Source organism: Gymnoscopelus braueri (genome assembly GCF_963280865.1).
Source record: "Gymnoscopelus braueri genome assembly, chromosome: 2".
Classification (NCBI taxonomy): domain Eukaryota; kingdom Metazoa; phylum Chordata; class Actinopteri; order Myctophiformes; family Myctophidae; genus Gymnoscopelus; species Gymnoscopelus braueri.
The window spans coordinates 29,567,660-29,583,281 of NC_137604.1; the positions used below are offsets into that span (position 1 = coordinate 29,567,660).

At 43.7% G+C, this 15,622-nt stretch overlaps 2 protein-coding genes across 2 annotated transcripts in view; one reads left to right on the forward strand and one right to left on the reverse strand.

The window, feature by feature from the left end:
- The window catches only part of ctnna2 (catenin (cadherin-associated protein), alpha 2), a 574,287-nt gene that overhangs the window by 169,650 nt on the left and 389,015 nt on the right, over window positions 1–15,622 (reverse strand). The window lies entirely within an intron of this gene.
- lrrtm1 (leucine rich repeat transmembrane neuronal 1) lies at window positions 1,891–3,883 on the forward strand (the record flags this gene model as incomplete). The annotated part of the gene is made up of 1 exon (XM_080452508.1): window positions 1,891–3,883. The coding sequence occupies exon 1, from the start codon at window positions 2,306–2,308 to the stop codon at window positions 3,881–3,883; it is 1,578 nt and encodes a 525-aa protein (XP_080308634.1). The 5' UTR covers window positions 1,891–2,305.

A 15,622-nucleotide genomic window follows, 5' to 3' on the forward strand; every position in this document is an offset into this window, starting at 1 on the left:
AAGAGATTATTATCTGCATTTGGAATGGTGTGCCAAGGCTTTAATTGACCATGATATACAATGCCACATTTGTCTGCTGGTCAGTATGATTAAACACAAAATGATTAAATGCTAAATGTCATGTGGCGTGTGTAAGTAATAATTGTCATACCATACGCACGCGCGCGCGCGCACGCACACACACACACACACACACACACACACACACACACACACACACACACACACACACACACACACACACACACACACACACACACACACACACACACACACACACACACACACACACACACACACACACACACACACACACACACACACACACACTTTTTTTTTGATAACATTATTCCATTATTTTACATCTGCATCATGCATTATGCAGAATCAGCCTCTTCTCACTATTAATATGCTCGGGCACAGTTCTCTGCTGGAGGACTGAGGTGGATATAGGACACCCCTTGAGTCTATACAGGAATATTATTATGCATCACCAAAGAGGCTGGGAAGCTGTTCTACTGGCAACCGTGTCAAAAGTAACATATATGATACGTATCAATTCATTATTGGGAGAGAGGGAGAGAGCTGGAGAGAAAGAGAGATGAAAAAAAGAGAGAGGAGACATAAAAAAGAGATAGACTAATGAGATACTGTAGATAGATAGATATATATATGGGGGGGAGAGAGAGAGAGAGAGAGAGAGAGAGAGAGAGAGAGAGAGAGAGAGAGAGAGAGAGAGAGAGAGAGAGAGAGAGAGAGAGAGAGAGAGAGAGAGAGAGATTTCATTAAAGCTTCTGGTTTAAGCCCAGCCCCTTTTGAATATGTAAATGTCAGGGAGAGAGAGAGAGAGAGAGAAAGAGAGAGAGAGAGAGAGTGCGCGAGAGAAAAATGAGAGAGAGAGAGAGTGCGTGAGAGAAAAATAGAGAGAGAGAGAGAAAAATAGAGAGAGAGAGAGAGAGAGAGAGAGAGAGAGAGAGAGAGAGAGAGAGAAAAAAACGGCAAGCAAGAAGAGAGGAGGGAAGAGAAGTGAGGGGGGAGGGAGAGAGGGGAGGGGATCAGCACGAACAAGTGTGTGAGCGATCAAGGGAAAGAGAGCGAGGGAGCGAGCGAGAGCGACCAGTCTGAATTGTGAGTGGCTTACGACACTCAGTGAACAGAAGGTGCTTCTGCATGCGCTGTCAGTGCACTCGCTCTGCTGCGAGGGATCCAGCCTTTCCTCTCTTCCCACACTGACCGCCCCTTATCCACAGCCCCGCTATACCTTCAGCCCACAGCAGCCTCTGAAACCTCCCCGAGAGCCAGGGGATGGACAGGAGTCACGAGCCGGTGGGGGAGGCAACAACGGATGCTTTACCAGAGATGAGACATTAAAACAAGGAATACCAATAACACTAGAAAACATTATTTTTTCTGGTCTTTCTCTCTTTTTTTTTTCTCCTCCTTCTGAAACGTCAGCCACTGAAAAGAATGATGACCCGTTTGAATGGATGTATAAACCTTGCAGGTCAGTGACTGCTTTATGTGACGGACGTTAATTTGCGTTGACAGATCGGCTTAAACTTTAGCAGAAAGGGGAGGAGAAAACAGCGATCCCCGATTTTTCAAAAGATTTTTCCCTTTGTATTTTTTTTTTTTCACTCCCTGGTTCTCTGTGCCCTCCTCTGATCATTGCAGCAGAGGACTGCGGAGGAGCAAGAGAAAGCAGACAGTGCTCACGCATGCAGACGGGGGAACTTGCACTTCCTACCACCTCGCTGAAAGCTACTTGGATTCCTTCTCTTTCTGGCTCTTTCACTCGAGGAGAACTAAGACATTGTAAGCCTGCCAAGGATCTGGTTGTCCACTGAAAAGAGAGAAGGGAGGGGGGGGCAAATTTGTACCACACTGGGGTCTTTTTTAGATTCGCACATAATTAGTGTTAGGGCACAAAGGGAGCCGCTGAATGGAGGTTGTCAGCCTCTGGATAGGGGTGAGTAGGAATCTTTTCATGTGAGGTCGCTCAATGAAGACAGCTTTTTCACCCCCTCTGCTCTCCACACGCCGTTTGATATCTAACATGAGCGAAGAGACTTGCCTGTTATTGTTCTCCGTTTTTCTTTTTTTCAACAAGGATTCCTACTTAGTAAGAATAAATACATAATATAATCATATCGCCTTTCACGACAAAATAGGAGAGGAACTAACGACGAGTGAAAAGATTGAGCATTTTTGTGACAGAGAGCCAATTAATTACGATGTGAAAGGAGCCAAAATAATATCCAGAGCGATTCAATGGACATTCTCTCGGCACCATCCCTGGATATTTATGCTAATGGATTTCCTTCTAATTGGGCTGTACTTAAAGTGGCCACTGAGGAAGCCCCCTGGGTTGATACTGTGTTCACTGGGCATTTTTCTGAGGATGGTTTCCTTGGCAGAGGGTGTCTGTCCAAGGCTGTGCCGCTGCGACAGCAAGCTGCTGTACTGCGAGGGGCTAAACCTCACAGACATCCCTCGCAACTTGAGCAGCGCCATGGGCCTGTCCATGAGAGAGAACAACCTGACAGAGCTGCGTGAGGGCCATTTTGCTGGCCTGTCACAGCTTACCTGGCTCTACCTAGATCACAACAACATTGACATAGTGGAGGAGGGTGCCTTTGACAGACTACGGCGGGTCAAAGAGCTGGATCTGAGCAGCAACAGGATCGAAAGTCTGCCCAACGGTACTTTCAAGCCCCTCCCAAATCTTCGTATTCTGGACCTATCCTACAACAGACTGCAGGTTATCGAGCCAGACCTGTTTCACGGCCTTAGAAAGCTTACCAATTTGCATTTGCGCTACAATGCTCTCAAGTTCGTGCCTGTGCGGATTTTTCAAGACTGCAGGAGCATGCAGTTTCTAGACCTGGGCTACAACCAACTGCAGAGCCTGGCACGGAACTCCTTTGCTGGGCTGTTCAAGCTGACTGAGTTGCATCTGGAACACAATGAGCTGGTTAAAGTCAACCTGGCCCACTTCCCCCGCCTCATCTCCCTGCGTACTCTGTATATGCACAACAATCTTGCTACTATCGTGGTCAGCACCTTGGACTGGACCTGGCATTTCCTGGAGAAGATTGACCTGTCGGCCAATGAAATTGAGTACATCGAGCCACACGTTTTTGAGAGTGCACCCAACCTGAAGGTGCTCATGCTAGACTCTAACCGGCTGACCTCTGTGGACCAGCGCATCCTGGACTCGTGGTCCTCTCTGGATAGCATCACGCTGGCGGGCAACGAGTGGGAATGCAGTCGCAACGTGTGCGCCTTGGCCTCCTGGCTGAGCGCTTTCCGTGGCCAGCATGACAGCTCGTTACTGTGTTCGAGCCCGGACATAGCACAGGGAGAGGACGTGCTGGATGCTGTGTATGCCTTTCAGCTGTGTGAAGACCCACCTATGGGGGTGACTACGGCAGGCCCGTTTGCCTCCACCAGAGACCGAGCCCACGGTGGCCCAGTGTTCCCAGGCCCGGTGACACCCAACCCATACGAGGGTGAGGGTGGAGAGGTGGTCACCGGCTCTTTCACTGTCACAGTGGGCCACGATGACCTGGAGAGCACCATGCAGATCCACAAAGTGGTGACGGGCACCATGGCACTCATCTTCTCCTTTCTCATCGTGGTGCTAATGCTCTACGTGGCCTGGAAGTGCTTTCCAGCCGGAATAAGACAATTGAGGCAGTGCTTCAGCAGCCAACGCCGCAAACAGAAGCAGAAGCAAAGCATGCAGCAGATGGCTGCGATTTCCACACCGGAATACTATGTTGACTATAAACCGAACCACATCGAGGGAGCCCTGGTCATCATCAACGAATATGGCTCATGCACCTGTCAGCAGCCACCTTCTCGGGAATGTGAAGTGTGACCCTGCTTTGTGAGTATGTGCGTTTACCTGTGTTTATCTGGATATAAAGCCCTTTTTTGGATATATTAGGGAGGAGGGGGCAGGGGGTATTATGGGACAAATGGAATAGAGGGATCCTTTGGACACTTTTTACACTGCGTCTCACTGTGCTGCTTTATTTCCTGGACGGAAGGAGTGGGCTTTATGGGTGTGAGTCTACTACAGTGGATTTACTGCTGGCTGGAAGAGGCCATACTGGGCGAAATCGGGACCTGACTCTTGGACCTGTTTACTTTCTACAGGAACACAAATAGGAATATGTTGTGGGGTATTGAGGCTTTTCTCTCACAAAGGATGGATATTTGAGCTTTAATGTTTCTTTCCACTTCAGGACATTCTAACATTGTCTAAGAATCAAACTGGGGACACAACAACAAACACTTTCTATGTGGCAAACACGACATTTGACAATGATAAACAACATTTAAAAGATTTAAAAAATATATAAATATATATGTATATGTTTCAGTTGGATTTAAAAAGTGTAAAGATAAAAAGTATGTGTAAAATATGTTTAAAACAGAAATGCAAGTGTGGAGGAAAAAATGATGCAAGATGCTATTCTAGTTCTTTTGTAAACTACAAAAAAAATGTTTAAATAAATGAACTGCTATTCACAGTAAAATGCTCTGAGTGTGTGAAAAGCCTTTGAGAGAGGATGAATGATAAAGAGATGCAATTCTTCTGCTGTTAGACTGGAGAGCGTTTGCTTGTGTGTCTCTGCAGTGTGTCTAACGGAAAATAAATAAATAAATAAAAAGGGGCAGTGCGATATCTGCACCTCATTTCCAATGTTTAAGCTGGTCAGAACCCTTATCTGAATTTCAGACCATTTTCTCTATCTTAAATTCTCATGTATGTTATTCACTGTGTTGGCTCGCAATCAATGCTGTAGTTGCTTTCTCCCCCCCCCCCCTCCCTCCTCCCCGTTTCTTTTCTGTAAATAGATTTTTTTTCTCCTGCATTTTAATCAGATGGCATATTTTCATAATGATTATATGATTATTTGTGCACCATCCAAGTAAACAAAGTAGAGCGTCAACGATCTATAGCTATGCTTCTCTCACTGCTTCACAATCTTTGGCTGTCATGCAAGAGCGGCAGCTCCTTTTCACTGAGTGGGGGCATACATGAGACAGCAAACGCCTTTGCCTTACACATTTAAATCAAAATGCACTCTAAAATAGCCTTGTTGAAAAATTACCACACCGGGGCTTCTTTTGTTGTTGTCTCAAACGGACATAAACACATACAAATATCCCTCACTGTGTTTTCATGTAATGTGAAATGTTCCTTAAATACAAGGCCATTTTGAGGTATGTCATGCCTTTTTTTCTCTGGTATTCCTTGTGTGAATGCGTGCACTATACCAGATGTTGTGTTTTCCTGTATCCTGCGACATAATACGTACACATGGTGGGTAATGTGAAGTGGAGAGAGGAGAACGAGGATCACAACGACTGCAGAGCGAGGGCACAGACTGCTCTCTAGTGTGCATGTTCTTACACTGTAGCTCTAGTCTGCCAATTGTTTAGGAGGGAGCACTTCACATCCTACACATTCTCTAACACTGACCTACCGTAGGCCTATTGCTGCTGCAGCAGCATCGATATGAAGTTTAACCACTTAAACCCCATATGCTTCAGTTGACCGGGGTCCCTCAGAGATCTATGCCTGGTTCCTCCTTTTTTTTTTACTTCCGCACAGAATCTCTTCACTGAAAATAGCTGATCTTTAAGCTCACACCGTGTCACGTTGCAACATGTTGTGAGCTTGTAGATCTGCTATTTTTGCATAATGTTCACCTATAATATGTCCATAATAGGGATGCTAAGGTTCAATTGGCTAACGATCACAAACACACGTGCACGAAGACACAAAAATAGATGCACGCACACAGGCGTAATCAGTATATCAAACAAGAGGGTTATTGTTGTAAATTAGCCCCACTGTCAGCACCCACAAATAAGACGTTGCGTTTGCATTATCATGACATAATTGGTTTGCATAGTGCGTGTGCATGCACGCCTGTATGCACCTGTGTCTGTGACTATGTGTGTCTAAATTTCAGCACGAAGCGTGTCTGTGTGTGGCCAGATTGCACACAACATGTGTGTCTATCTGCATGACACGTGCCAATAGGATACACGTTATCAATCAACTATAACCTAAAAACTAAATCTCTTCTGAAAAAAGGTGAAACCTTGCATAAAGTTATTGTTTCCTGAATTTAAGAAATCCTAAACTCTATAACAGGACATTGCACTGTTGTTTAGAGGAAAATACTGGTGTGAGTTTTTGTTTCCCTCATCTCGAGGCCTAATGCATAATTTCCGAATAAGCTAATACGTAATGAGATGGTTCCTTCAATGTATATTGTGTGCAAAGTGATGGTCAAGTAAGTCCAAACGTATATTATCCGCTGTGGCTCAGAGGATCTATTTATGTTGAAACTCCATCCAGCTATCAGTCACCCTCGTCAGAAATTATGCTCTTTCAGCAGTCCAACACCTTCCTTGTTCTTTTCAGGTAATATTTTTGACAGCATGGGGCTCGAGTTTCCAGATAAATGTGCCATTTTATTTAAAGCAGCAATGACAGTAAAACTCAAGTTGGGATTGGTCGCTGCCCAAGCGCAGAGTTAGTGCTGAAATATGAGGTCATCTATAAGCACCCTCAACCGTGCATGACAATAAATGTGCTACAGGGTCACCACATCAAATGAATGTCATTCCTAGTTTACGAGGGAAATAAATTACTCACTAACACCAGTATTTTCTTTCAAGCAATACACTGCATGTTTCTCCTGTCAAAATAGACAGAATAGACAAAATAGACAACATCTAATTAATTAAACATGTTCTTTGATGGCCATGCACCAAATAGTGTTGGCTTAATTGCTTTAACCGTGGTGTTTTGATTTTGCCATGTTATTAAAAATAAAATACAATATTGATTATTATTATTATTTTAATAGCATAGTCTCAAAATCATGTAGAAAATATTTGTGGTGAAGTAGATAAGTGGTTAACGCTGAAAACCCAAAATAGGCTTAATACTGCAGTGCATCATACCAACTGTTAAACTGAACCTGAAAACGATCATAGCCTCAGAGTAGGGAAAACACTGACATTTCCAGCTCACCTTTTAGTGGCCATGGTCGGCGGAGAGACCACAGCTCAGACTTGCCATTTGAGATTCATGATCTACTTCTTATTCATGACATCATATTTTGTAGCAAGTGTCCCACGTTGAGACTCAACATGACTGTTAATCATAACCGCCAAGTCATCTGCATGCAAATGAGCATAGCAGGTAAACACCTTGAACATGAGTGAGCTTTACTTCATTCTCTTATCTTCAAATGTTTTTTTGAATTTTCTCCGTTTCACATTCTGCACAGCACCTTAAATCATGCAACTCCAGGGTACATCTTTAGGTGGTCACCTTCATGTGTATGAATTTTGGATGATGCCCAGCCTAGAAAGAATTTGGCACCAAAATTGATTTTGCTTCAGTCTGTTCTTAAACAAGCAATGAGAGCAACAGCAGGTGGAGAAATGGGCTGAATATTTTAAAAGGTTTGAGCCCTTAAGGCCTGGCATGATAGGTACTTAAGGCCCATCTCTATCCCTGCTTATACCAGCTCTCTCTTTCTCTCTCTCTGTTTTCACAAGACTTACAATTAGGCACACTAAATGCAGAGAAACTGACCAATGCATCTAGCTGACAATGGATCAAATGTCTGCTTGACCTAAGCCTGGAGAATTCCCAGAGGGGACGTAATAGCTTTCTGGACAGCGGCCATTATTAATGCCCTGATTGATGATACTTGGTAAAAAATCTATACAGATGAGTGGTAACCAAAAATGATCAGAGTGATAACAAATGCATACATCTTTTGCTCTTGGTCAGAGAGTTATTCTATTATTCATATGGAAATCCTTCATTGATTTAGCAGATCATTAGTGGTCAAATAGGTGACTTAACCACAGTCCTATATTGGATCATCGTCTGGAGAATATTAAGTATAATATGTTGTTCTTTGAATGAGAAAATGGTCATGAAAGTGTGAATTGTACACAATGGGGCCACAGCTGTTGGGAAAGGGGTATGTGATGGTTGGATAATGCACTTGCTAATGGCACTGGAGCTATTGTCTCCCAGCTGTACTGTGTGTGTGTGTGTGTGTGTGTGTGTGTGTGTGTGTGTGTGTGTGTGTGTGTGTGTGTGTGTGTGTGTGTGTGTGTGTGTGTGTGTGTGTGTGTGTGTGTGTGTGTGTGTGTGTGTGTGTGTGTGTGTGTGGCTATCTGCACATGTGCTTATGAAAGAGATAATACAATCAACCGAGATAAGACCATAACAAACCCCTCAAGGACTGTATTGTTGGTTAATAATAAGAGCACGGCGGCCCAGTTTGTCCGAAAATAGCCAATACAAAAGCAGTAATATTTGCAATATATCGCAAGCAACGTGTTGTGAGCTTGTAGATTGACTATTTTTGGCACGAGCAACAAAGTCAGGCTAATGAAGGCTGTGAGACGGAGTGATAGTAATTTTGAGTTATTGACATAAAGAACAAAGGTCAAGCCAATGTAATGAGAGCATGCAGAGGACGCTTGCTTGGCAGAGAGTGGGATGTATGTGTGAGCGTGGCAGCCAGGGGTCAGAGTCAAACACTGACAACAGGCAGGAGCCCCGCGGAGCTGGACTAACGGCGCAGGTAGCTCGCTGCGATAAATCTAAACACTACACCGCTGTCGCCATCCATCTACCAAAACACACAAACGGCCAAGACACCGTGTTGCTTACGCAGCACTGTGTGTGTGTGTGTGTGTGTGTGTGTGTGTGTGTGTGTGTGTGTGTGTGTGTGTGTGTGTGTGCGTGCGTGCGTGCGTGCGTGCGTGCGTGCGTGCGTGCGTGCGTGCGTGCGTGCGTGCGTGCGTGCGTGCGTGCGTGCGTGCGTGCGTGCGTGCGTGCGTGCGTGCGTGCGTGCGTGCGTGCGTGCGTGGTGTGTGTGTGTGTGTGTGTGTGTGTGTATGTGTGTATGGCAGGTATTAAGGTATTACTATACTTTTGAGGTCCAAACAAGGAGAAACAGCTTTCTAGTGACGTCCAAAATGCCGGACCCCACAAGATAAGTATAAAAAAATTGAAAACATTCAGGCCAGGGTCAGGGTTATAGGATTAGGCATTTAAGGGTTAGGCTTAGGGCTAGGGGCTAGGTTTAGGTTTTGTGGATAGGGTTGTGGTTAACAATGGCAAGAAACATAAAGATAAACATGGTATTTATAACAACATTTCTGTCCTGTCCGTAGTGTGTGTGTGTGTGTGTGTGTGTGTGTGTGTGTGTGTGTGTGTGTGTGTGTGTGTGTGTGTGTGTGTGTGTGTGTGTGTGTGTGTGTGTATATGTGTGTGTGTGTGTGCCAGAGTCCTGCAACGGGCCGGGTACCCGCGTTTGACGGGTGAAAACAGGTGAAAATTTTACTTTGATAAGATCACGGGTACGGGGACGGGCGGTACTGAACTAATCGCGGGCGGGTATCATTTTATTGTGAAAATCAGAAGGCACTGTTTCCGCCCAAACAACGTCACTTGTGTAACTTAACACAGCACAACTGCATGGAGCACGCTGGTCAGTTATCTTAACTCACAAAAACACATTGAACATCCTGTTAAACCTTCAAATTAAAACTATCTGTCGACGTAAACAACGACACATGTGTGCTGCGTAGATGCGCGTTCGCGCGTGTGGCTTAAGCTCGCTCCTCCGTCTTCACTTGATTTCTGTACGAACCTGACCACTGAATGTAGCGCTGTTGTTGAAGGCTGCTATCTTTTTCAACACACTTTTCAATAGGATTTACATTTTACTCTGCATCACAGGTAAACGGGCGGACAACGGGTCGTTTATTTGACGGGCGGGGCGGGTCTGGTTCGTATTTTGAAATAATCACGGGTGACGGGTCGGTCTACGGATCTGAGTATTGACGGGCGGGGCGGGCGCGTGTTCTCAAAATTGGACCCCTGCAGGACTCTGGTGTGTGTGCGTGTGCGTGTGTGGCATCATTCCAAACATCCTTGGGAAAAGTTTGCATCACAACCATAAAGATGCAAACAAACATTTAACAAATTAATGAACCTGGCTTACTGTGTGGGGTATTGATCAGGCACCCTTCTGCTGTTTCACTGGAACTAGCGGAGCGTAATAAAATGCTAACACCCCCTCATAATCGGATGGGAAGCTAAATCACGGGTGGCAGTGCGTGCTGTGATAGGCTGTATGGTGCTGCTAATGAATAATGGCAATGTGTGGGTGGCTGTATGTTATACTGGGTGGTCTATCAGGATCGATATTCTAATCATCATCATCTTTGACCTCCCATGGCTTTCCATGCCATCTTCATCTACCTCAATTCTGTCTCTCCTCCACTCTTCTTCTATATCCCTATGCTTCGAATGAGAGCGCCAAACGACGGTGGAGGAAGAGGCGCCCATCCATCTGGTTCACACAATATAAAATGGCTTACCTCCCGGCCATTTCTCTGTTTAATTTGAACAAATTGGCCACATGTCAGTTTACCTCACCAACACAGGTCAAATAAAACACTATAATTACATTTCTTATCCAGGGTAACTTTCCTGGCAGCGTGCTCTCTCTCTACACCCACAGCTTCATTTACATGCACTCTGTTCCAGCTCCACTGCATTAATAATAATAACGACTAAGAAGAGCCACAATTCTTGACTGAGTAGGATGTGATGGCTACTAAATGCCAGGGAGGATGAAACGGGCAAAGTAGGTTTGGTTAGCAATCTCCATTCCATGTACTTCAGGGGCATGAACACACAGCTACTTACTGTATGTACAGCATGCAGTAATAGTACAACTGGTGGATGTTTTTCCAAGTCCTGTTTTATACTTTAAAAAATGTTCTAAATTAGTGAAATAGTCAAGGTTGTAGATCTGCTATTTTCAATATTTCCAGATTTTTTATTTTAGAAATGTTTTGAACATTTTAGAACATCTCACACAGGCTGATTTGTTTGCGCCTGATTCCATGACACATTGAGGCTAGAGAACACACTCCATATTTGGGCGTAGCTGCATTGCCACATGGACCGCCTTAAGCCAATTTTGATTATGTTATTATTACATCATTGTTGTTGTTATTTGCTTTATAGCTGTCACTTAGGCATGGTAAGACCGGGAAGGCTCATCTGACACTACAGTGCTCTTTCTTGCATTAAACATCAAACATCAAACATCAGGGTCAGTCAGTGAGCTAATACTGTGTGTGGAAACAGCTGGGGCTGCATCTGGGCATCCATGTAACCCGTACTAGAGCAGATGTAGGGCAACACCCTAATATGCAGATTATTGTGGTGGCTGCATTGTAAAGCATTATATGGTGCTGGCACTTATTTTTGTATCTGTGTTTTTTTTTAAATCCATTACGCAGATGACACAGATAAGAGATGGAAACCGTAAGCAACAACCGTATGTTGCCGTGTAAAAATATGACAACAGAATATATTACTGCTGTCATTATACAATACAGGATACAGTATCTATGGACGACTGTTATTTGAGGACAGTGATTACATGTCATCGTGTTGACATGATACGGTAGGCTTTAAGACGTGCTGCTGTTATATTTAAAAACTGAGGACATTATTACTTAAAGATCAAATAAAATAGACTTGTGAGATATGAAACGTGTGAAATATAAATACTGTACGCATTTGTTCTATATATAATTGCACCATTATTGACCCTAGAAGCCTGAAAACACAAGTGGACGGATCATTCAAAAGCATTATTTTTGCAAAGAGTGAATCATTTGGTTTCTGGCAAATGTTGCTTCTCATCAATCAAATAAGTGCAAAATACAAAACTATCAATAGTAGGACTGTTGTACATTTACAGTTGCAGCTTTACAAGATGGCTGCAGTATGGTGGAAGGTGCATCAAGTGATATTACCATCTCAGCAACCCTTTTCTTCAAGCCCATGTCTATAAAGCATCATAATGTGTGTTTATCATTTGCTTAGAACATAGATAATTTTAGAATGACTTACTGTATGAGGCCATGTATAAATACATTATAATCTGCTTATAATAATGTATAATTACAGTTATAAGCAGTGAGAAGTACTCCTAATACATGATAAAGTATTGCATTGTATTAAGATTATTGTTAATATAATACAGTGTTATAAGCAGATTACCAGCTCAGTGGCCTTGTGGTTAGAGTGTCCGCCCTGAGTCTGGGAGGTCGGGGTTCGATCCCCGGCCAGGTCATACCAAAGACTCTAATAATGGGACCCAATGCCTCCCTGCTTGGCACTCAGCATCATGGGTCGGATTGGGGTAAGTCCCTGCGACATACTAGCGTCATGTCCAGGGGATGTACTTGTACATCAAGCTGCCTCACGCTAAGGAAACAGGAGATAGGCTCCTGCCCTATGGGCCTCAGGGCTCGGCAAGGCTTACTTACTACTTACTTATAAGCAGATTATAATGCGTGTGTTACCAAAATCTCGAAAACAACAGAATTGAGAGAACACACCATTTAGTTGACATTCAGCAAAGTCCCTAAATTATGCATCTGAATCATAATAGATTTAGCAAAGTATTAGTTTGACGCACACGCCTGATGCAGTCATCTCTTATGTATCGTGGGTGCAGGTGCATAATTCTTGGTCAAATCATTCTAAAGCAATTTTAAATTTCTAAACGGTACTTTGAAATAGAGTGGTAAAAAGCACAGCCGCATTCTAGAGGCTTCCTTTTGAATAAAAAAAAGTTACCATTTGGGTAAAGGGAAGTAAAAATAGACAGCATTTATCATTTTCTGTTTATCTGATCAGTGTCAGGATGAATAAATGGTATTCTACCCACTCTGCCCCACTCTCTTTCTCCTCCCTATCTGTGGGGACAGATTGGCATCTCTCCAGTAGCCAATGAGATTGGCTGCATAAATGGAATTGCCCCATTCTCCCGGTGTCAGTTACGCTAAGGGAATATGTTCACAGTTTACAAAGCCCGGGCGCAGGTACTTCTTTTAAGACGGAAGACAGTTTGGGTAAACAATGTTTTTTGGGTAATGGCGCAGAGGCTTCAAAATGCACATAAAAGGTGAACTTACCTGTCAGAGTAAATGAAGGGCAGAGAATGCCAAACGGATCCATATGAAAGAAAAAAGAGAGGGTGGGGGGGGGGGGGTGTTGGGGGGGGGAGACAAATAGAGACTTGTTACAAAACAAAATCTGACTTTGTTGCATTATATTTTGATCTGTGACTAAAAATGTCTGACTTTGTTGCATTATATTTTGATCTGCGACTTCAAAACACGACAAGCTTTTGAGTCCTCAATGTCAACATTCTCAGTGTCAAATATTTACTGTGTGTCTTTTATGCCTCATCATGTGATCACAGGGTTTCATTTCAAGGACAGGCAGAATAGGAGAGAGAATAAGAGACGGTAAACATCGTTTTGAGATCAGACGGCCTATGACAGGGAACAAAGGAACGAGGGCTGCGTGTGTGTGTGTGCGTGTGTGTGTGTGTGTGTGTGTGTGTGTGTGTGTGTGTGTGTGTGTGTGTGTGTGTGTGTGTGTGTGTGTGTGTGTGTGTGTGTGTGTGTGTGTGTGTGTGTGTGTGTAGTAGTAGTAGACATGTGTAGCAACTTAAAAAAGAAGTGGAACACAGATACTATGGCCTAAAGTGCTGTAGTTAAGTTGATGGTGCGTTTAATGCACAAACTTGTGACAGCCATCACAGTCGGCAGAAAAAACTGGTCAAAAAGTGAGAGAGAGAGAGAGAGAGAGAGAGAGAGAGAGAGAGAGAGAGAGAGAGAGAGAGAGAGAGAGAGAGAGAGAGAGAGAGAAGGGCCTTTTATTAGCAGACTGTGCTGACAAAAGGCTGTAACGGCTGACAATGGCACTGCCGAGCTGCTGTTCTCAACCCAGCAGCAGAACACAGGCTATTTATGACACCCACATGGCTCTATTCAATCCAAAAGCCATATAAAAATATATGTGGTCATTATTTATTTGCCTGATGCCCCACTATAATGACTGTAATTAGCTGACTTCCAGAGTACACTTAGTGGAATAACACAGAATGGCTGCACACAATTACATCAGCTCAAGGAAGGAAAATAAACAAAAATAGCATGCAGTAATAACCAACAACAGTGCTGTTTATAGGTGTAAGAGGAAATGCAGAGGAATAATACATGTACGTATGTGTCCGGGTAGCTCAGTCGGTAGAGCACTCGCCTTCTAACGTCTAGGTTAGATTGCTTTGCACGCCAACTCAGCGTATGAGTAGAACGGCGTTACCTAAGTTGTGCGGTATAGTACTGGGACGTGATGCAGGTGTTCCACCCCACCCCAGAAATCCAACTCCCAGGGCTCTAGACTAGCACAGTGGTTTTCAACCATTATTAATTCGGCATTTGAGCCACTGACCACCATTTGATGAGATTTAGACTCTCACACCCAAGACTTTGAATATTTTGTTATCGTTGGATAAGGTTTTGTCCATAATTCCATGCTGTATTGATGTGGTACCATTAGGAGAGATCAGAGGCAAACGTTGATCAAAAGAACGATTCTTCTACATTCTCTAATTGTGTAGACTTCTTGTAAATTAAGTAGTGCCAGATGTTAAACAATAATTTAAGTCTTGAGAGCGTAAAATGAAACCAAATGGACCCATACAGGTACATTTGGTTTCATTTTACGCTCTCGAGAGTTAAAGATCTACAGTATAAGGGTCCATTTGGTTACCAACTCTCCATCATTTAGCTGGGGACCACCTGGAACCCCCTCAAGGACCACTGGTGGTCCCCGGACCCCTGGTTGAGCACCACTGCTCTAGCACATTGAAAAGGGGATAGGCACCCTTGTTCTCGGCCCGATACCGACAATAAGCCACTCCGACCTACTTACTTACAGCGTTCATTAAACCACGTTAACACCGGCGTCCCTATTTTGGGCATGTCAGTACAGGCGATAAAATAAAGTAAACAAATTGCGGATCTACAGGCTCACAACGCGATGTGACGCGTTGTGAGCTTGTAAATCAGCTATTTCTATTTATTTTATTTTATAGAGCTTAATATATTTAACTCTCAGAGGTAAATATACACTCACAAGTTTCCTGTTCTGACACAACTTCAACACGGAGCGAGTGTGAGTGAGTGATTTGTGTGTAACCCCCCCTAGGGTTTTCCCTTCATCCCGGTCGGTGGTTGTTCCCATACGGTTGTTGACAAGCGTGATGGAGTGTTATTCCAGTGAGTGTCCCCTGGAAGTCAGCTGATTGCATTCATTATACTGGGGCGTCAGGGAAATAAATAACTATGCAAGTAAATAAATGAATGAATAAATAAATAAATAAACAACCATAAGATTTATGGATGAGGCTCAAGTGGGGCAACGCAAGACTTTTCAAAAGATAACCAGGGTAAGGATTCTATAAATGTATCCGTGGCCACGATGCTCCGTATTCCTTTTGCATATTGTGCCGACGTGTGAGCTTCAATCAACGTTTCTAATCTTCTTCCTTTTAGAGACTATGAATTAGGTAATACGCACAGAGGCTCGTTCTCAGACTGTTCCAATCTAGGACATTTACAATACACATCAATTTATCTGGCCATAGTTTAGGGTGACCCATTATGAAGA